The sequence below is a fragment of the Mesoplodon mirus genome (assembly GCF_964341445.2).
Source record: "Mesoplodon mirus genome assembly, chromosome: 18".
In the NCBI taxonomy this organism is placed as follows: Eukaryota; Metazoa; Chordata; class Mammalia; order Artiodactyla; family Ziphiidae; genus Mesoplodon; species Mesoplodon mirus.
The window spans coordinates 16916438-16938619 of record NC_138994.1 but is presented as its reverse complement, the minus strand read 5'-3'; the positions used below and the strand labels follow the sequence as shown (position 1 = coordinate 16938619).

At 53.5% G+C, this 22182-nt stretch overlaps 1 protein-coding gene across 2 annotated transcripts in view; it reads left to right on the top strand.

Moving 5' to 3' along the window:
* MGAT5B (alpha-1,6-mannosylglycoprotein 6-beta-N-acetylglucosaminyltransferase B) overlaps window positions 1-22182 on the top strand; it is a gene marked incomplete at its 5' end in the record, with an annotated part of 68795 nt that overhangs the window by 30839 nt on the left and 15774 nt on the right. The window contains 4 exons of one of the 2 annotated variants that reach the window (XM_082604922.1): window positions 14848-14979; window positions 16369-16502; window positions 20812-20942; window positions 21330-21414. In XM_082604922.1, the coding sequence (XP_082461048.1) occupies window positions 14848-14979; window positions 16369-16502; window positions 20812-20942; window positions 21330-21414 (482 nt within the window). The remainder of the gene's footprint in view (window positions 1-14847; window positions 14980-16368; window positions 16503-20811; window positions 20943-21329; window positions 21415-22182) is intronic. The other variant, XM_082604923.1, reaches the window with a different exon arrangement.

The window sequence follows — 22182 nt, the reverse complement described above, 5'->3', positions numbered from 1 at the left end:
CCAGACCGGGGCACGAACCCGTATCCCCTGCATCGGCAGGCGGACTCTCAACCACTGCGCCACCAGGGAGGCCCCTACAGGTTATTTTGAATGATGCTGTGGTGGACATTTTGTACATGTCACCTGGTGTCCCTGGGTCAGAGTTTCCCTTGGGTATAGACTGAGTTTTTTCTTTGGTATAGACTTTGGTGCACAGTTGCTGGGACTTAGGGTGTCTGAAAATTCAGCTTGACAAGAAAATGCCAACTGTTTTCCTAGGTGACTGTACCAGTCCAGTCCTACCGTGTGTAGGTTCCCAGTGGGATCCATTCTTACCCGCATTTAGTGTTATTGGACTTTCTCATTAGGGGTGTGGAGTGGTATTGTAATATCTTGTTATGGTCTTAACTTGTATTCCCTGACAACGGATGAGACTGAGCAGTTTGTTATAGTTTTGGCCCTCCTTCTTTCCTCTTGATGGAATGCCACTTCATGTCATTTGCTCACTTTTCTGCCATGTTGTTTATCTTTTCCATATTGAGTTGGAGGAGTTCTTTATATATTATGGGTATAAATCCTGTGTATGTTATATGTGTTTTAAAATCTTCTAAGGCTAATTTGTGGCTTGTCTTTGTAATTTCTTTATGGTCTTTTGTTTTGTTTTAAGGAACAGAAGGTCTTAATTTCAATGTAATCAAAGTTATCAAATATTTTCTTTACGGCTTGGGATTTTGTCCTTGGTGAATTTCTATTCCTTTCACTGGCAATGGGATAAGATTGTCTTAACTTTGTGCCAGGGCATAACTAAGGAAGGCCTCTGAGTTGTTTGCCTGCAAATGAACTTTTCTCCATCAGCCCATTAAATTACTCTCAGGTGGTTTTCAAGCTAGAATGTGATTCCTCTCCAGAGCCCTCCCACCAGCCGGATGGTCTGTTTGTTCTAGAAGTGTTTCTCTTTTTCTGATTGGCATTTTGTCCCGACCACGAGTGCTGATGCTCTGTAACGTGGAAGTGTTGGAGAGAGGAGGATGCTGATGGGGACAGAGCCATCCACAATCCTAGGTCGACAGGGCCCAGGGAGCACTGGTCTCGGGCAGCTAATCAGCCTCTGCAGTTTTCCCCTGCGGCTTAAAGTCTGCCCGTGACTCAGGTAGAACTTCTTGTGACCTCAGTCGGAGAGAGAGTAGGGGGAGAGGGAGGCTGAGACTGGGGTGTGCTTTGGAGGTTTACATCCCCATGGCTTGAAATTCACCCCTCTGGAGTCATCCTTTTAAGTTGATGCGCTTGTCTCCAGTAGGCCTAGTAAAGATGGAAAGTGTCTTCAGAGGGGAGCGGAACATGTGAGTGTGGATGTGGAAGAGGGTCCGCTTTGAGGGGGAGAAGGTGACAGGGACTAACGAAGGGGCTGCATGGTTGTGGCAGCGTTGCGAAGCCCATCCCGGGTTGGGGGGGGCAGCAGGTTCTGGGGGAGGAGGTGCCACCTTGAAATGGCACCTCTGCCCCATCTGTTTGAATGTCACCAGAGTGGGAAGGAATTAGGCTGGGAGCTGTCCCCGTATGCCGGTGCTGAACCGTCAAACTAGCTACCCGGTGCTGGGAGAGGGAACCGGCACGTCCCGCACGCTGGCTCTCACCCTGTGGCATTTTGTTGTCAGAAAGCTGTTGCCATCGTGCGGGCCGTTTCAGAGCGGTGTGCCCTCTCGCTGCCCACCAGAGCGCCCTGCTGCTCGCTGAGCTGTGCCCGGCCCTGCTCCCTCTGAACAGAGGGCTCAGGAGATGTGTCTACACTGTGTGTGGAGCACAGCACTGCAGAGGCAGCTGACGTTTGCAAATCATAAAAAGAGGTACCTCTCCCTGGCCTCAAAGCTTCCTACGGGAAACTCAGAGGGGGTGGGTGGGGGGAGGAGGAGGGAGGAGGAAAGGGACCCGAGGTGTGGGACACCAAAGAGGTCTTAGGCCACTTAGGATGGCACAGCCAGTGCTGTGGGAAGCCAGACCTGCCTCAGGCAGAACAGCAGGCAAGGGTCGGGGGACCCTTGTCCCCTGGGTCACCAGAGACCCCAAGTTGCAGTGGGAAGAATCCTGGGGGTGGGGACTGTCCAGAGCCCTCATCCCAGACTCTGCCACATACAAGTCCTCTGTCAGTGTGAAGCATCCTTCGGTCAACACCACGGACCCAGCTCCACCTCGAGGGTTAGATGAATTCACGTTTATCAAATGGCACTGAGCTGGATTCCTCCCTTCTGACTGTGCATATTCTGGGGCCAGAGAGGTGAGAACTTCCTTCCTTTACTGCTCCCTCAGGGAATGGGAAGGCTCCCGTGCATTTGTGACAGCCCAACATCGCACTTAGAGGACCATCCTTCCGTGAGAGAGAGCAGGTTATGACAAGTCTCCCTAAGAGGCAGGAATTTAACTCAGTTGTTCTGCTTCTCAGCCCATGCTGGGGTGTCTCCTCTTCCAACCGGGACCCTGAGTCCTTACCTGCCCAGAGTACTTCCTCTTCCTCTGGCCACTCTGGGCCCTGCTGGAGCTGAGCCTGTGGTCAGTGAGGTTGCTTTTGCCCATCACAGTGCCAGAGCAGTGAAGATGGGGGGTCACTGCACTTGGGAGGCCCTGAAAGTGAGGCCCTGGTGAAAAGTGCCAGAATCTGAAATATGCCCCTGCTGCCATTTCTTTCACTCCACACATGCACCCACATACGTGCATGCACGCCCCTGTGCACAACCACACATGCACACCCTTGTATGTGCACACCCCATGCCTGCACACCCCTGCACACGGGTGCATGCCTCCACACCCATGCAAACACACACCCTTGCACATGGACACGCACATACCCTTGTGCATGACATGCAGCCCATGGCACACTCATGCACACACATGCACACAGGCACACCCCCAATGCACACACGCACACACCCCACAGAGAATCCATATCTTTCCACCAGTGTGTCGCTTCCTGCCAAGCCTGCACGGATCTGAAATTCCCAGAAGCAGGGGCTCTAGGGAGAGGTCGCCCCACCTCCGCTTTGCAGTGTGTTAAAGGGGCAGGCCCAAGGCTGTGCCCAGACAGCTCTGCCCTTGGCTCCCTGTGGGGCGTAGGTGCAAGCAAAGACTCTTGCTCAGACGTGGCAGAACTGTGTAAACAGCTCAGTCACCTCAGGAAACAGTCTCAGGAAGACTCTTTCTAAGTCTGTTAGCAGGTACAATTTTTTTTTTTTTTTTTTTTTTTTTTAGAAAGTGTCTCCTGACTTCTTTTAAATACATTTATTTATTTATTTTTAGCTGTGTTGGGTCTTCGTTTCTGTGCTAGGGCTTTCTCCAGTTGTGGCGAGCGGGGGCCACTCTTCATCGCGGTGCACGGGCCTCTCACTATCGCGGCCTCTCTTGTTGTGGAGCACAGGCTCCAGACGCGCAGGCTCAGTAGTTGTGGCTCACGGGTCCAGTTGCTCCGCGGCATGTGGGATCTTCCCAGACCAGGGCTCGAACCCGTGTCCCCTGCATTGGCAGGCAGATTCTCAACTACTGCGCCAGGGAAGCCCTAGCAGGTACAGTTTAAAACAACTAAACGAATAAAAATTTAAAAAAAAGAAAACCACCTTCCCGAGGAGACATAGCACACTTATATCTATAAAATTAACAGCCCCCACTGTGTTGGAATTCGTTTCAGGTGGGAATTCTTAACCCTGGCTGTAGCCAAACTGCCTTAGAAATATACTGACCTTTGGGCCCACTCTTGGCGTCTCTGATTTAATTGATCTGGGGTGGCGCCGGGTATCAAGTCTTCAGAGCTCCCCCAGGCAATCTATGATCTAATGAGCAGTGACAGTTGGGAAGTAGAAAAGTTGAGGCTGTGGCTTTTCAACGCCCCCCCCCGCCCCCCCAGTCTGGGTAACAGGATAGCTGTGGGGTTAGGACATTGCAGAATGTGTGCACGGTCCCGAGGAGCAGGATGAGGGCCTGGGGTAAGGGCTCAGCGCCTTAAAGATGTGCGGATTCCTCCCGAGCCTGCATTTGCACACTCAAAAGCACCAATGTTACCCTTGGTTGCAGGGTCGGGGTCAAGTGGAGGGGCAGGCCAGGCAGGTACTCCTTGGAGGTGGCCCAGGTAGTGGGGCCTCTCGCAGCCCACCCAGGACGTCCGTGCGAACCTCTGCCCTGGAATGTACTTCATGCGTCGCCCTTTCCTGGATGTACTTTTCCCTGGTGACAGCTGTCAGCTGGGGCTCTGCGCTCCTCAAACTGATTCTTTGCTGGGACCACCCGGACGCTGCATAAGTGCAGGCCTTTCCTTGAGTGGAGATTAAAATACAGATGGGATTTAGTTGGCTAAAGTTGCCATAACAAAGTACCACAGACTGGGGGGCGGTTTAAACAACAGAAGTGTATTGTCTCCTAGTTCTGGAGGCCGGAAGTCCGAGATCAAGGTGTTGGCAGGGTTGGTTGGTTCTGAGGGTGTGAAGGAGGCCTGTCTCAGGCCTCTCCCATAGCTTCTGGCAGTTGTTGGTGATCTTTGGCGCTGGTTGGCTTGTGGAAGCATCACCTCCATCTTCGCCTTTATCTGCACATGGCATTCTCTCTGTGTATGTGTCTGGGTCCAACTTTCCCCTTCTTATAAGGACACCAGTCATATCAGATCAGTACCTACACTAATGACCTTATTTCAACTTGGTCACCTTTGTAAAAGCTCTACCTCCATATAAGGTCATATTCTGAGGTTTTGGGGGCTAGGACTCCAAAATATGATTGGCAGGGGGTGCACAATGCAACCCATAACAAGATGGTGACCATTTGAACCTAGAAAGGGGTTGTGGGCAGAGATACCATTGAATACAGGCATGGCACTGCCATGGGTTCTGTGGGAGGTGGGATCATCCGGGACCCCCGTCTCCCAGCCTTGTGGAGCTGTTCCATGCAGGTGGCACCGGGGTAATGTGAAAACAGGTCAACGGGATGTGAAGCTAATCCGAATTCTGAGAGTCGCAGCTTGGGTCCTGCCATAGTATGTCTCCCTGGGCTGGCAAAATGCCCCGCGTGGGGAAGACAGCAGGACAGAGACGCCGCCTGTACATTTGTTGTAGTTTATTCACAGATGTTCACGGCAGCTGTCTTGGCCACTGACTCAACGACGAGGCTGGACGGATGAGCCGCTTTTCTCTGCTCCTCGTGTTTTGGTGTTTTAATTAACCGACTCACTGGAGTGATGTTTGGGGCAATGCACAGAATCTGCATCTGGCTTTGCTGCTGCAAGTTGTTTCCGGGGTGAGAGCGCTGGCGTGCAAGGACAATGGGCCCTGATCAGACTGCAGCTTGGGCATGTCAGACAGTCCCGCCCGTGCCTTGCGCGTGAGATGGGAGGAGAGATGAAGCCAGAGCTCCCGTCAGCTGCATCTGAGACATCCTCCTGGATGCCCGGATCCACGGTGGGCATTTTAAAGTGAAGCCTTTCCCTTCCTGCCTGCCCAGAATCGGCTGTGCTCATCCATTTTATTTGCATAATTTCAAGCATCATTAATAGTACATTGACATGAGGAAAAATTACCAAGCTCTTCCTCCCTCCATGAGTGAAATTGGGTTTAGTAGAAAATTAGTTGACTTAACTGGAAAATAATGAAAGTTTGAGAGGAGAATGTTTAAATAAGGAGGATGAGGATGGGAAGCTCGGCTGTGTAGCCCTGGCCCCTGTGGAAATCGGTCTCCTGGCATTTTTGTTTGTTCAGTGTTTGTTCAAGGGAAATACTGGGGAGGGTCCCCGGAGAATGACGAAGGCAGCGACCACATCCTGTCCCTCGTGCTCAGCCCAGCTTGACCAAGCTGCAGCCAGTAAACCCTCTGAGGAGCCAGTCCAGGCAGGCCTCAGGGTTTGAACCCATTCAGATCTGTCTGTGACTGGCTCAAACTGGCCTGAACTAGCCAGCTTAAGGCAGCCACTGGGGGGATGGTGCTGCCATTCTCTGGAGTGGGGGGAGGGGAGAGAAGAGAAAAGCACTGATTTTGGGGGGCACATGGGGAAGACCTTGAATTTGGGTTTAGACACGTCGAATTAGAGGTGCCCACGTGGAGGCAGCTGAGTGATGGGCTGCGGGGGCTCAGAATGGAGACGGAGTCTTGGCAGCCGCTGGTAACTGAACACAAGCATGAATAAAATTGCCAAGTGATAGGGGAAGAGGCCTGAGAGCAAAGCCTTAAGAAACAGCAACACTGAAAGGCTTCTTGGGGAGAGAGGTGCTGGCAGAGGGATTGAGAAGGAGTGGGCACCCATGGAGAAGATGCTTCTAGAAGGAGGGTGTGGCCAATGATGTCACATCTCACAAAAACTAAGAAGGAGACTGAAAAATGTCCACAGCATTTGGTCACGTGGGCGTCATTGTCGACCCTAGAAAGAGCCATTTTGGTTGAGTTGTGGGTACAGAAGCCAGAAATTTGTGGGTTGTGGAAGGAGGGGGCTGCTGAGGAAACCAGCAGCGAGTTAGGTTCTTCTCCAAGGAGTTGAGCTGTGAGCGGGAGGAGAGAGAGAAGTGGGGGGACAGTGGAGTTGTAGATGGTGTGTGAGTTTCTTGGGGCTGCTGAAACAAAGTACTGCAAACTGGGGGATTATTGTCTTCCAGTTCTGGAGGCCAGAAGTCCGAAATCAAGGTGTCGGCAGGGTTGGTTCCTCCAGAGGCTGGTGGAAGACTGCTCCATGCCTCTTCTAGATGCTGGGAGCCTCAGGCTTTCCTCGGCTTGTAGATGTCTGTCTTCTCCCAGTGTCTTCACACCATCTTCCTTCTATTGTGTCTGTCTCTGTGTCCAATTTCCCCTTCTTGTGAGGACAATAATGACCTCACCTTAACTTGACCATCTGCAAAGACCATTTCCAAATGAGTCACATCCCAGATACTGGGGTTAGGACTTCAACATCTTTTGGGGAGAATACAATTCAACCCATAACAGAGGTTTGCATGTTTATTTTTCAAGATGGGAGAGTTGTAAGCATGTTTAAATGCTGGTGTGAAGGAACCAGAAAAAGGAGGAATTGAAGCTACAGGAGGGAAGATAGTATCATGCATAGTGGTCCAAGAGGATGGCCCCCGGGAGGAAGGAGAAGAGGGCGGGATGTGGTGGGGGTACCGATGGGGCTACAGGGATGGAGGCAGGGGTTGGAGCATGCCCACTGATGCTTTTGATTTTATCTTTGATGTAGGAGGGATGAACATCTGCTGGGAGTGAGGTGGAGGGGGCGGGAGGTGTGAGGAGAGTGGACAAGACCAGAACACCCTGAAGGCCGCCCTGGATTTGTGATGTGTTAGCCCTTAACAAAGAGATTTCAACCAAATATGGCAAAATCTTATGACTGGACAAGGCTGGGAAGTGGGAGCACAGATACTCATTATATCATTGTATTATTTTCTATAACTTTCTGGATGCTCGAAATATTTTATTGTTCAATTCGAACAGGGGAGGAAGAGCTGCATCCAGCATCTGCTTGGCACTTAGCAGACCCTGTACACAGTGGTTCTTTCTCCCCCACCTATTCCCACAGGAGGCATGAGAGGCAAATGACTAATTTACACTAAAACACTGTATCCCCTCCCTCTCCCTTCTGGTTTGTTTATTTGTTTTTTTGGCTGTGCCGCATGGCTTGCAGGATCTTAGTTCCCCAACCAGGGATCAAACCCGTGCCTCCTGCAATGGAAGCGTGAAGTCCTAACCACTGGACCGCCAGGGAATTCCCGCCTCTCCCTTCTTTTGCCTTCTTCCTCCTTGGGTTCCAAGGAGGCATTTAAATCTGCGTAGCGGGATCGTGTTCGGTGTAGCTGAACACCGAGGAAGATGAGGGCCTCTGCTGCTGGGGGCCCAGAGCCTCGCTGGTCCCTGCGCTTCATCCTTCCCCGGGATCCAGGAGGGATGATTCCCTGCACCTCCCCCTCCACGCTGCTCTGAGCCACAAAGAGTGGGAGTCTGTCTCTTGCAAATCAAGGCCCCTAAGCCTTGACCTTGGCCCGTAAGTGTGACCTCACGGATGTAGTGGCCGAGGCGCCTTTTCCAGCTCCGGCCTGGTCGACATTGGGGCTGGAGGTTGCAAAGGAGGAACGATTTAAAAGAAATCACAGGCCCTCAGGAAAGGTCCGCGCAACCCAAGTGGGGTGGGGAGAACTTGGGGGGAGTCAGAGAAGAAATGAAGAGAGGGCTGGCTTCTGAAGGCTTTTGAAGGAAGGGTAAGGAGGTGGGATTCCTTCCGGGGGGGCGGTGGGAGGGATGCATCAGTACATCTTCATCAAATCTGAGGAGCCATGGGTTCTTGTAAACAGAGGTGGGGTCCTGAGCAAGAGGAGGTCTTGTCCCATGGCGGCTGGAGAGGAAGAAGGCAGACAGTGGGATGAACTTCCTGGAGACTGAAATGCCCCTCGACAGGAGGGATAAAACTCCACTGCTCTGGGCTCAGAGCAGGGGCAGGGCCGGCCTGGGACTCCTTTTATTCCTAGTGAAGCTGGCAGAAGCATAGGATGGTACAAATAACCCCTGGCACTCCTTCTGACTTCCCTGAAATCATAAAAGGGCTCTGGTCAAGGGAGGATTTATCTTGGGAGCCAGACTGTGCTTTCCTCGGCTGTTCAGGAACGGACGCAGATTACCCTACGGTTCGTGGCGGCGCTCCAGGGCTGTGTCTTTCCTTTAACCCAAGTCCCCCACGGGGCTTGTTCCAGTGGGATTGAGAGCAGAGCCTCACCCATCTTTGTTTCCTCCATGGGTTGGTTCCCCACAAAGGTCTGTGGGACTGGATAGAACAGCGAGAGCCCCTAGGACCTGAGAATCCCCGGAAAAACTGAAAACCAACGTCCCAGTGGCAGGCCCCACCCCAGAGCAAAGAGGTGGCACCTCTGGGACTGACCTGGCCGTCAAGAGCCAACACGGGCTTCAGTGACCCTAACCTGCACCTGGGCCTGAGAGCCACCTTCACTGAAATCCTGGCTTGGATGAGAGAAGCCTTGATTCGTGCTCAGCATTCACATGCATTGTTACATAAATGGGGGAAGGAGGCAGGGGACAGCCAGAGGGATGTGTTCCCGGGCCCGGCGGTCCCCAGCGAGCTGGAGGAATGAGTCTGTCGTTTCATCCAGCTCTCCTGGGAGCAGCAGCCATATTTTTAGCCCTGAGTTTGCTTACTAGGAGGGAACGCTGGGGAAGAAAGTGTTGGCCTTGGACCACAGGCCCAATGCAGGCCGCCCAGTGCAGCCGCCCAGTTCCATTTCCAAATCCTCCTGCCTGTGTTTCCTTTGGGCTTTGGCTAAGGAGTGGCTTTTGCTTTGAACTCCCTTTTCCACTGAGCTCTGACTCCACTGGGGACCTGACCGTTCTCTTTAGCTGTGATCCCTGACCTCCGAGGGCACTGGGACACCTGCCTTTTCAGGAGACAGAAGCTGCAGGTGAGCCCATCATGAGGGCTTCATAAGGCTGCTTTTGTTGGCTCAGGAAGGTCAGCTCACGCTGGGCAAGGGAAGAAAACCCTTCAGGAGAATTTAATTCCTTCCTTGTTAGTGATCCTAACCTACCTGCTAAAGCAGCTCGTTAGAAGCCCAGTTAACTTTCTGGGTTTATTTCTCTGTGGTCCTCACGCTCTGGGGATGGGGCGGCAGCCGCTCTAACAATGGCCGTGAGAGAGAGACGGGGTCAATGCCTTAGTGCTCAGGGGGTGGGCACCGGACGGGGTCAGAGGGCTAGCAGGCCCCAGAGGAGACAAAGGTCCTGGGCTGCCCAGGCGGGGTGCTCCCAGTAATGAGATGGATCCAGGGAAGCTGAAGTTCCCCATGGGCACTTCGCGCCTGGAGACAAAGATCTTTGAGCGCTTTGTAAGGATTCTTTTTAATTAGGTCCATCCCACACAGAGAAGACAGAGAGGGAGAGAGAATAGTTTGTTCCAGAATTTGAGCACTACCTGGAGAGATTATTTCTAGCCACAGACCAAAGGCACAGGGAGAAATAAAACCGGAGAATTTTTAGCCTAGAAGGAACCGTGGAGATTTGTCCATGTATCATGGAATGGGAGTGGAGGTGGACACCAGAGCGATTCTGTGTCTGTGCAAGGTCACCCAGCAAGGTCCCTGGAGCTTACACCCAGGGATGCTCTTCACGTGTAGAACTCAGCATTTTGATTCCTAGCTGAGGTTTTTGTTTTCTTTTGGGCGTAGATTATATTTTTTCTCTGCCTTGTCCCATTTACCCATTCACCTTTTGATCTTTTAGCAGAGTAACAGGCATCCTGCTCTGGCTATTTGCTGAGCCCCTACATTGTGGGGGGCCCTGGAGAAGATGGGGACAGGGGTGCCTTTGGGAGACAGAGTGCTGGGCGTGCACTTGCGCGTCTGGGCAAGGACACTGTGAGTGTGGACAGTTTGGTTTTGGCTCTTTAAAAAAAATTGTAGTAAAGTACATACAACGTAAAATTTACCATCTTAACTGGGTGCGGTTCAGTGACGTTAGGTTCGTTCACGTGGTTGTACAACCATCCCCACCATCCATCTCCAGAGCCTTTTCCTCTTTCCAGACTGAAACGGTCCCCATTAAACCCTAAGTCCCCATCCCCCACTGCCCCTGACAGATTGGCTTTCAAGGGTGGATTAATCTGGGTTGGGCACTGGGACCAGATGACGAGGTGACCTGTAGAAAGGCTCTTTTTCCCTAGATCACTCCTTCCCCCACCCCCTTCATCTGTATTTAGACTCCCACTCAGGTGGCCTGGGGACATTTGGAAATTCATTCCAACCACCCAATTTGGCAATTCCACAGAAACTTCCCAAGCGTTGAGGGTGGTAGTGGGCGGGCAGGGGAGGCTGAGTGGGTGCATCTGAAGTCCCTTCATGCTGAGAGGCTGCTTGTCCCCCTCTCACCAGGGCCATGGGGGTGGGGAGGCTCTGTGAGCCCCTCCCGACGCAGCTCTGGGCTAAGAGTCGGAAGAGAAGTGAACTTGACATTGGAATTAGGAAAATGTCTGGACAGGGGCCTTTTGAGGAGTCAGCACGGAAGGTGGAATTGTACAGCTGAGCCTCCCTGGGCACCTTTGTCTGAAGGTTGTCAAGAGACAGCATTTTTCAATTCATGTCACTGCTCCAACCAACCACTTAGAGTAAAATTGCCCATAAAAGTGAACTTAAATTACAAGTGATAAAACCACAGCCCCCTCTCCCCTCGGCTGACCCTCTGTGTTCTCCTTGGGACGAGCTCAGATTCCTTGTGACAAGAGTAATGAGGAAGCTTCAGACACATTTCCAGTGAAGTCACCGTAAATTGAAAATCTTTTTTTTCTAGGGCTGGGGGGACTGTGGGTCTCCTCGTTAACTCCTCCTGGGAAGGGAACCTGCTGTATCTGGACCAATTTGTCTCTCATCCTCTTCTTCTTGCTGTGATGTCCTTTTGGGACCCGTGGGGCCACTTGTGTCCAGTCCAGACCAGGAGGCTACTCAGCTAATAACCCTCGGCGACGCCCATCAGCCCTGGGCCCCTCTCACCCACCCCCTTTCTCCTAACATGCTTTTCTTGACCATATTTTCAACCTTTAAACCAGTTCTTCCAGGGGTGGGGGGAGGGCGGGATCCCCTGGCTCATTACCTTGTGAATTCGTTCATGAACACAACAGTACTTATTGGGTCAGATCCTGTCCCCGCTTTGGGCTTTCAAAGATAACCTGGCCCTGCCCTGGAGGGGTCCTGGTTGTGAGGAAGTGACTCAGGGCAGTGCAGAGGAATGGTAGGGAGGGGAGTGGGATGCTGGGGCAGGGGGATCGAGGGAGAAGGGCGTCTCACTCTGACCAGAGGTCCAAGGAGGGCTTCCTGGAGGAGGAGGCAAGGTTTGAGTCCAGGAACAGGAGGTGAGAAGTCTCTGGAAAGGATCAGATAGAGCCAGGGATGACTGACCAGGTTGACATCATGGAAAGATCTCTCTAGAAAAGAGGCAAGACAGGAGGGAGGCAGAATGGAGAGGAAATTATCTCAAGATTCTAGCTGAAAAATGACCGGGACCTTAAGTGAGGGGTGTGTGTGTTGGGCGTGGGGACGGGGTAAGGAGTTGCCAGACTTGGAAATTCAGAAGGTGAACCTGATGACTAAAGTAATAATAATCAATGGAACTTTCACTCTCCTTGCCCCACTTGATCCTACCAGGAACCCCGTGAGGTAGGCATTTTTATTTGTCTTTTGCTGATGAGAAAAATGAAATCCCTAGAGGCTTATGGCCCCTCCAAAGTTAGCAACAAAACTGGGACTGGGGCCCAATCTCTGCTAGCAGCCCGGGGCTCCAATTTCAGGATGTCACTGTGGTCCAGTGACCCACCATTGTGCTGTCTGATGCCCGGTGGCCCTGGGGAGGAAGGAGAGCTCAGTGAGTGGGAGTGTGGGTGCTGGAGCCCACTGCCTGGGTTCCAATCCCAGCTCCATGCCTTCCTGGCTGTATGATCCTGGGTAAATGACTAAACCTCTCTGTTTCCCAATCTGTAAAGAGGGGAGCAGGATGGGAATGGGTCTGATCTCATCGGGTAGTTGCCCAGATGAAAGGAATTGAAGAATTGATGAGTTGAAAGCACGTAGAATGGTGCCTGTGTTCAAAATGGTAGCCGTGAAGGTGAGGAAGACGACACAGGCTCTAGGAAGTCAGTGTGGGGTCATTTTCCCAGGAGAGGGCTGTGACTTGCTCATCTGGCCTCTCAGTGGCCCTGGTGTCTGGGGCTGGGGCCAGGGTCGAGGCAACCAAAGGAAGCCCCCATGACTTTGTTGGCACCACCCATGGCCACAGAGGGACAACACGTTGCCTGGTAACCAGCCGGAAAGGCAGTGTGGGAAAATCAAGCATGCGGCTGGTGCAGGTAGCAGCAACTAGACCCACCTACGGTTTATATTTTCAGAATCGTCTTAATTTTCCCAGACCCAGATTCCGTGAGGGAGGAGCAGCCACCCGCTTCCTCACTTCTGCAAGAGGAATCATCACCTTGTCTTTCTATTTGTGGTTCTCAATTGAGTGGAGGAAGTGGGGAGGGGGACCAGGGTCTGTCCTAAACCCGGAGCTTCTATAGCCCAGGACAAAACTGATGCTCCATCTGACTGGAGGACTTTGGGGTGTGAGAGACAGCCACACTGGAAAGAAAACAGGGATCCTACAGAGGAGAATGTAAAACCTGCTCGACACTTAAAAATACCACCAAATATTTCATGAAGTCTCTAGGTTGTGGGAACTGTTTCCTGTGATGGCTCCAGACCCCTGGGGTCCTGGGCTTATTCCCCTTTGCTTTCTGAGTAATTCAGCAAAAAAGCCGAAGAAGCACGCCCTGCCTTAGAAGCCCTGGGTTTGAGAATCCTGTGTGGCCGTCTGGTTGGAAAGAGGGACTCATTGGAGGGTTGGACGGGTGGAGACGGGGGTGGGGGGGTGCTTGGCCATTTTTAAGTTTATAGATAAGAAATGGGGAGAAAATGGTTATAAGATTTTTGCACTCCTCTCTCCCCACTTAGCAGCAAAGGTTCTACCACTGGGGGAGCCAGCGTGGGGAAGCTGAGTGAGGCTGGGTGCCCTGGCTGGGGGAGGGCATGCCCTTCTCTGCCAGCCACAGACCAACCCCTGATGCCTTGATCCCCGTCGCCCGAAGCTCCCCTTGACATCTTTCCATCATGGCCTTGTCATCAGGTTGTCATAAACATCGCTGAAAAGGCCGCGTTAGGGCAGTTTGCTCAGGGGACAGTGTTTACTGAGCCTCTGTGTGTGTCTTGCTGAATGTGAGCAAGGTAGTGCAGAGGCGTCCAGGTGCTACTTCTCCACATGGCTTGAATTGTCTCAAGGAGCCGGAGATACGACCCAGGGAACTGATGATAACTGTGGCCTTTTGCCATGTGGATCCCTGAAGGGGCTCACTGGGAGGTCTCATGGATGCCTTCCAGCATCTGGACCACGCATCCAAGGGAGGCGGGAATGGGGGAGGTGGGCAGCTGCTGGAGGGCTTCCCTGGGGGCCGACACTACTCTCTGCCTGGCTCAGCCGCTCAGTACAGACTTACTGAGTCATTCATCCAAAAGCCCCATCATCTCTGCAGGGGGTGTGTAGTCAGGCTTAGCAAAGGCTCCTGGATGGTGGGCAGGGGCATCCAGGACAAAGTTCACGCTGGCACTGTGGGGGCCAGGCAGGGGGCTTTGAGCCTGTCTCCAGGGAGGTGGACTGGGCAGATGGGAGGCCGTGTCCTTCAGGCTCCAGTGAGATGATCCAAAGTCTCCACCCTGGGTCACCAGTGGCAGCCCTGTTCCCATATGAAAGCCTGTAAGTAAGTGACCCAGCAGGCAGGGTCTGCCTGTGGGGCAGGGCTAGCCATCTCCGTGGGCCAGGGGCCAGTCAGCAGAGCAGGATTATATCTTCTGGGGCACAGGTTTGGGGACCCTTCAGCTTCTAACAAATGCTGAAGCTGTGCTGAGGACCTCGGCGGGTGTTTATGGCACTTTGTGAACATTGGGTAAAGGTGCCCCCTCTGGGTGGACACAGCCCTGCAGGGGTCAGGTTTGTGCAAATTAACAGAAGGTGCTCCTTCCTTCTGGCAGGTAGCCCAGGCCAGGTACAGTCTTGGCAAGCTAGCCGGGGCTGGATCTCAGTCCCATCTGCCCCTCGTTGGAGTCTCTTGTGCAGTGAAAAACCTATACAACCGTACATGGCTACCCTGTTTGCTTCCTCTCCAAGAGTTCGTCAGGATTCATGCACTGACCTCACTTTCCTTTACAGTGTTCTCCCCGCCACTTATTCTGGGCTATAGGAGCCAGGGTGGGCTTCAGGTTCCCCCAACGCAAGCCTGTTTGGGAAGAGGGGTTTTTGCTGTCTGTGGGTCCCTCTCGGGGCTCAGACTCTGAAGGGTTCTTCTCTCAGTAACTTAGGGGTGCCGCCAGGCCGGGGGAACTGCCCGCTCACCATGCCCCTGCCTTTCGACCTCATCTACACCGACTACCACGGCCTGCAGCAGATGAAGCAGCACATGGGACTCTCCTTCAAGAAGTACCGGTGAGAGGGCAGCGGGATGGTGGTGATGGCCCACGGCAGCCCCGGGGGTCTGGATGCCGGCTGGTCCCCAAGGTGGGGGATTGCACTTTCCCAGGTTCCGCAGTGGAGAGAAGGCTCCCCTCCCCCACTGCCTTCCTTCTCTGACAGCTTTGCCTCCTGACTAAGGCTGACTCAGATGACAATTAATAGACCACAGCCAGGCGATCCAGGCCCCTGTGCTGCTGGACAGGCTGGGGGGCAGGGTCAGAGCTGACCCAGATGGAGGGGGCAGAGGAATTGCAGGGAGCGGTGGAGGGGAACAAGGCAGGTAACGGGGCGTGACCTCTGTGCGTGGGGACCCAGCAGCCCCCTCCCCCCTCCCTCCTCCACCCCACCCCCTCCGGGGCAGGAGGAAGGCCAGTGCCGTAGCTCTGGCTCTCTGCAGCCAGCCGGGTACGGGGTTTAATTTAGCACAGAGGCCCCTGCTATTTATTACGTCTGCTCTAGTCTCATTGACTATCCCACACGATTTTATTAGGGAAAAAAAAGTGACAGGCAGCGTTATTGCTTTTATTATTAATGCATGTTCTCCGTGCACTGGGGGCCTCTTCCTGCCATCCCCGCCTCTTCTGGGGGAGGAGTGCCGACCTCAGCAGTCCGGACCATTCTGGGTCACCGGCAAGGACTCTGGGTGAGGGAACTCCTTGTAGGGGCGTCTGAGTCTCAGCGGTTTTCTTCAGGTGCCCACCCCGGGGTGGCCCAGATGGAGGGAGAGGTTCTGGGCTTTGGCCCATTGACAGCAGCCTCAATGGGCCAAAGGGTGGGACAGAGCCTCCACCGGCTGAGAGGCCCACCTGAAGGGGCCACCCTTGCAGGAGACTTTGAGGCACGATGGGCACGATGGGCACGATGGGCCCGAGGCAGTGGCTGGTCCCTCTGGGGCCCTGCTCTTCTGCGTCTCAGCCCAGATAACCCAGGCACATGCTGCGGGTGTCAGGCTCCTGGGCGGAGGGACTGTGGACTCCCTGCCCAGGAAAGTAGAAATCGTACAAGTGATCCCTGGGGCAGTGGGGAGGGATCCCATTCCAGGCTGGGCCTCCCCTTCTAGGCTCCCTTGGGGCTTCTGTAAAAACTAACGGTTTCTGAGTTAGTGGTCCCTGGTTCAGGTGTATCACTAAGACCCTGAGACAGTTATCCCCATTTCACTGATGGGGAAGCTGACCCAGAGAGGTTAAGGCACTTGCCCGTGGTCACACAGCCAGCTACTGTCTGAGCCCAAGCCCTGACCACACATCACACTATCCTGACCAGCCACCTTCGGGTTACAGAGCCCACGGCTGGCACAATCCTAGCCCAGGGAGACACAGGGAGGTTGGTGACCCTGGTTCCTGATCCCGGGGGGGTGGACAGGTGCCGCATCCGAGTCATAGACACCTTCGGGACAGAACCTGCGTACAACCACGAGGAGTACGCCACGCTGCACGGCTACCGGACAAACTGGGGCTACTGGAACCTCAACCCTAAGCAGTTCATGACCATGTTCCGTGAGTGTCCGGCCATTGGGAGGCGGTGGGGGCCTCTCCGAGGTGGCCCGGGAGGAGGCAGGTCCCATTCCTTCCTCTCCTTCCTTTTGGGGCCTGTGCGGGGAGGGGAACACACCCCCTTGGCGTGTCCCCTTGGACGGGAAAGCCTCATTCCCCTCTCTGCAGATGTGTGAGCCACAGAGGAAGCCTCTGGTGGTGTGTAGGGAGGGGGCAGCCTGGGTGCGGGGGGAAGTGTGGTGACCTTTCCAACACCCGGAGGACGCGGCCTTTGTCCCCCTGGAGCACACGTTGTTCTCTTGCTCTCAAAAGCGGCTCAGCACAGGGTTCCAGAACAAAGAGGGTTCCATGGCCTTTGAGAAAGAGAGACATTCCAACGTGGAGGGAGACTTAAGTGAGTGGCGAGGGGGCAGCATAAGGAGGCTTTCTAAGCAGAGGGAACAGACGTTGTAAAGATGGATATGGAAAGAACGGAAGGTTCTGGAAATGCAAATGCTCCGGGAGGCTCTAGCATTGGGGATAATGGGAAGTAAGGCTGGGTGGGGTGGGGTGGCTGGGGCCCCTGTGGGTGACGGGCTTTGGACAAGGGATGCTATTCGAGCTGAGCTTTCGCAATTTAAAAAAATTTTTATTTATTTAATTTATTTATTTTTGGCTGCTTTGGGTTTTCGTTGCTGCGTGCGGGCTTTTCTCTAGTTGCGGTGAGCTGGGGCTTCTCTCGTGTGCGGGCTTCTCATTGCGGTGGCTTCTCTTGTTGCGGAGCATGGGCTTTAGGCACACGAGCTTCAGTAGTTGTGGCTCGCGGGCTCTAGAGCGCAGGCTCAGTAGTTGTGGCGCACGGGCTTAGTTGCTCTGCGGCATGTGGGATCTTCCCGGACCAGGGCTCGAACCCCTATGCCCTGCATTGGCAGGCGGATTCTTAACCACTGGGCCACCAGGGAAGCCCGCTTTTGCGATTTTTAATGAGACTTTAAAATATATACACACTGACCTCCCTCTTAACATGCAGCGCGCTGAAAATAATTTAAACTTTTCATGACAGCTCAGGGTCAGTGCTCTATCTTTCTGGTGTGGAGCCTGCCCTGCGGGGCCAGCAGAGGTGTGCGGAGCCACGTCCCCTGCTGAGTGGCCCCTTCTCCTGTCGCTGTTTGGTGTGGCGCCTTTTCTCCTACTTGGGAGACTGTCAGCTGTCACTTTTAATCGTCGTCAAGCTATCTGCATCCAGCAGCATCTTGGACGTCTAATTGGCGGCTCTTTGAAGGCTGTGGGTCAGAAAGCCGGATAAGCGCCCTCATTAGGATTGTGTCTAAATTAAGAGTGAGCTTGGTTCCAAGAAGGGTCCCGAGGAACTTGCTCGTAAGTAAAATAGCTGATCTCTGCTGAGCCTGTCAAATGAATGCCTCCCTTTTGGGTGCTTAGGGACTGCTTTTGTATTACTCTTCAGGTTCTAGGCTGTATTAGAGGCAGACAAGATTTCTGAATAATACACGAGTAATGGCTTGATTGGATCCCAGAGGGTTGGGAAGGTGGGAAGTTTCCTTGGAGCCCAGATGAGGAAACTGAGGCCCAGAAAGGTGGAATGTGCTGTCTGAGGCCACATGGCTCTGTGGGGACCAGACTCCCTCCCCATAGCCCGTTGCAAGGTTGTATGAGGCTTCTCCAAGAGAAGAGTGACTGTCCTAACAGGTCATCTGGTGGCATTGTGCTCCCAGCAGAGTGATTGGAGTGGGATGGGTCCTGAGGAGATTTCTGGAGGGAAAGGAAGTGGGGGTGGGTAGTGGTGGTGATACTGTAGGCTGTGGAAACAGCATATGTGATAGCAGAGCAGAAAAAATACGATTGAGGATCTGCGAGCAGAAGGATGGGGTCTTTTAGCAAAGATTCCTGAGTTTACATCGGATATGGTAATTCGAGGTTCACTGTAGGTCCCTGAGCTAGGGAATATCATGGAGAAATTTTTTTTTTTTTTTTTTGGTTTGGTCACGCCGGGCGGCTTGCGGGATTTTAGTTCCCTGACCAGAGATTGAACTCAGGCCCTCAGCAGTGAAAGCACGGAGTCCTAACCACTGGACCTCCAGGGAATTCCCCCCCCCCAATTTTTTGAGATATATTATTCTGGCAGACTGCAGATGGCCAAAGGAACAGTGGTAGAGGATGGGGAAGCAGGAGATGGGTTAAGAGCCCTCTGTGATAATCTACACTGAGAAAATGAGGACTTGCCCTGGGGTAAAACCCACTGGATCTAGAGTTCCAAAGCTGGCAAACTCCTACTCGTCCTCCAAAGCCCCATGTCAAATGTCTCTTCTGTTTACTGTCACTTTCACTGATCACCTTATCTATTCCAGGCAGAATGCTTTTATAACTCTTAAACCTAATTCTGTTAAAGCATATATTGAAATAGAGTTATTTGCTTATACATTTATTTCCACTGATAGATTATGTATGAATCACTCAAAAAGGAGCCACTGACTGATTTATCTTTATTTCCCTGGAGCCTATCAGAGGTCCTCAAAAAATGTTAATTGACTGAATCAATTAAAGAAAGAGAGAACAAAAAACAGACTTGCCTGTCTTAATGATATACCAAGTCCAGGAAGGAATTCATGAGCAGGCCTCTTTCCCCATCTATTGATAGCTGGTTGATTTCCCCAAAGAGCTAACTGGGAGGCTGGCTGCCTCTCCCTGCCTTGCCCTGCCCCCAGGAGCTCTTTGCTTAATGGTCCCTGTTATTTTAGTTGGTTGCAATACTTCGCTGTCTCACGCCCACTAGTTTAGCTAATTGTTCTAAACCTGTCCCTTCTGGTGGGGTTGGTGGAATGAGATTTTCTTCATCTCTGAGAATAGGGAGGAAATGGCGAATGGGAGAGAGACCTGGGTGCAGCCCCAGCTAGAGCCAGAGGGTAGGGACAGAGGCCAGGGTGGGGCTGGGCAGGCAAACTGGGTCAGGGAGGGTCTGGTCTGCCTTCTTGGGGCCTCTCCCTGGCCTGGCAGAGCCTCCTGAGACAGGAGAGCTGCCTGAGCTCTGACTGTCACAGAAACAACTCCAGGCCTCCAGGGCCCCCCTTATGCCTCTGAAGCCCTAGAGGAGAGATCGTTTTGTTCTACAGCCCGTCCTTACAGTGGTCGGATTTTCAGACTCAAGAATCCGTGAGCTTTCTGGGGCACTTCGACAGAAAACCACCACCTCTTCTAAGGTGCACCAGATATTGATTATAGATTTTGTGGGTATTGAGAGGGATGGGTAGACATATTGTGTTAAATCTACACATTTGATTCAAGTATGCATCCCAATTTCAGAAATGCTAAAATGTGAAAAAACATGCATCTGAAATGAAGAAATAGGTTATTTGGCATCAGGGCTGTTCTGGGAAATCAAGGGTGTATGGTTGTTACCAACCTACTCCCCGCAGCCTCTCCCACCTGGGAAGGTAGAGTAGGTTTAATTGGGTTCCATAAGCATTCTATTCAAGGTCCTCTAGGTGGAAGGGAGGGATCATGTGACTTGCAAATGGATGGCACTTGTGCCTGCCCCGCTACCCTGCCACGGCAGACAGAGCTCATCAGTGACATTGCTGCAGCGTGGCCGAGGAATTGGAGCCCTAGCTGAAACGCATTCCTCGCCCCTGGTGTGCTTGGTTCTGGGAGGTGAGGCACGGTGCGATCCGCGCTTTGCCGGAGACCTAACTACAGTGGATGGGGCCACAGGGGAGGGCACGTGGACCCCAGAGAAGGCTTCTGGGAGGAGAGGAGGTGATGTGCGAGTGGGGCCCTGAAGCAGAATAGGATTTTCTCATCCTAGAAAAGGGTGGTGGGCGCTCCAGGCAGAGGGAAGGGCAGGGCAGAAGCTGGCAGGTGTGAAAGGGAAGATGTTCCGCACATTTGTGAGCCGGCCGGCCGGGCGTTCCCATGTGCCGGGGACACAGACAGAGCGTTTGCTCTCACCGGGCTTAGATTCTGATGATAATACACAACCCAATCAATAGATACTATCGCATCTGGTCAGTGAGTGCTGGGACAAGAAATAAAGCAGGGAAAGGAGACAGAGTGGAATTGGGGTCAGGAAAGACCTCTCAGCAGGGCCTTGTGAGCAAAGGGCTGCGTGGAGAGAGGGCTGGGTCGGTGGTAGGAGATGCTGTGGAAGGGGGCCAGGGCACTGATGCTCTTCCGGCCCCAAACAGGACCCCTTACCTCCTAGCCCCCTTCCCCATCCTTGCCAAACAGGGAGCCCTCTGATGGGGCGGGGCCGGGTAGACCCAGGGTGTGCCCTTGGCTGCCTGGTAACCGTCTTACTGACCTCGTGGTCTGGCTGCAGCTCACACCCCGGACAACTCCTTCATGGGCTTCGTGACCCAGGAGCTCAACGAGACGGAGAAGCAGCTCATCAAAGGCGGCAAGGCCAGCAACATGGCCGTGGTGTACGGCAAGGAGGCGAGTATCTGGAAGGTGAGCCCCGCTGACCGCAAGCACCAGCCCTCGGCCCCCAGGGGCTCCCAGCCCCAGGATTTGGCTCCCATCCACCGTCCCCAGCACTGGACGACGGTGGAAAACAGCCCCCACTAACGGGTCAGAAAAGAGGCCTCTAACTGCCTTTGGAAATACCAGCCTGGGGGCTCATGCCTCACCCCTCTCCCTGCTCCCATGCTTTGCAACAAATTCAAGTGGCTTAACCTTCCACCCTCCCTCGGATGGATCAACAGACACTCTAACCCCGCGAAGGGGGTTTAGGCTAGACGTGGTGATTCTGTGGGGTGGGAGGCAGTGGAGAAGCAGGAGTGGACTAGGAACTGGAACCCCATCTTCAGGGCGGGGTCCCGCGAGAAGCACTGCCAGCATGGGAGGGTACCCACTCACCCGGCCACTGACTTGTTCTCTCTCCTCTTTTCTCTCTGCCCCCCTGGCAACGAGGCAGCTCCAGGTATGCCACGTGTTCCCTTCACCTCCTGCCCCCCCTACTCTCTATAGGGTCTCCCCTGGGGGTGCTCCCGAGGCGGGCCTTCCGGGGTTTGTGGCTCCTGTGGATGGACCAGACCAAGGTGGGAGGAGGGTGATGGGGACAGCGGGGTCTCAGGCTCTTCCCGGGGCCCTCTGAGGGGAGGCAGGCCCTGGAGGTCAGGATCCAGCTCCGCGTGGCGCCGGGCAGCTCCTAGGATGGGCTATTGACCTAAGGCAGGCGGCATGAGGCTAAAGGTTAATAATAAAGACGCCGATCGTGGGGAACATTGAGCAGCCCCTGGACCCCGTGTCAAGCCTCTCACATGACCATCTTAGTTAATGATTCTCATGCTGTGTTGATTAGGATTAAGTCCAGCTGTCACAGAAAAGCCCTGAATAATAGTGATTGAGGCAAGATGGAAGTATGTCTTCTTTTCTGTTGACAAACTCTGGAGGTGTCAGTCCTGGCCTGACACCTGGGGCTCTTCTCCCCTGGTTGACCCGCCCTGTTTAGTTCCCACCCTGGTCTTGCCTCATCATTTAAGATGACCACAAACAGTGCACAATCATTACATCTGCCCTCCAGCTGGGAGGGGGTGGGAGAGGAGGAGGAGGAAGGAGAAGGGGCGGGGGAAGGGCAGGTTTAGGGACATCTGACCGTTATGTGCATCTCTTCCCCATGTGGCCCTGTGGCTAGGTCTCGGTCCCACGGCCATGCCCGGTCTCAGGGGATGCTGGAAGTGGCTGTGCC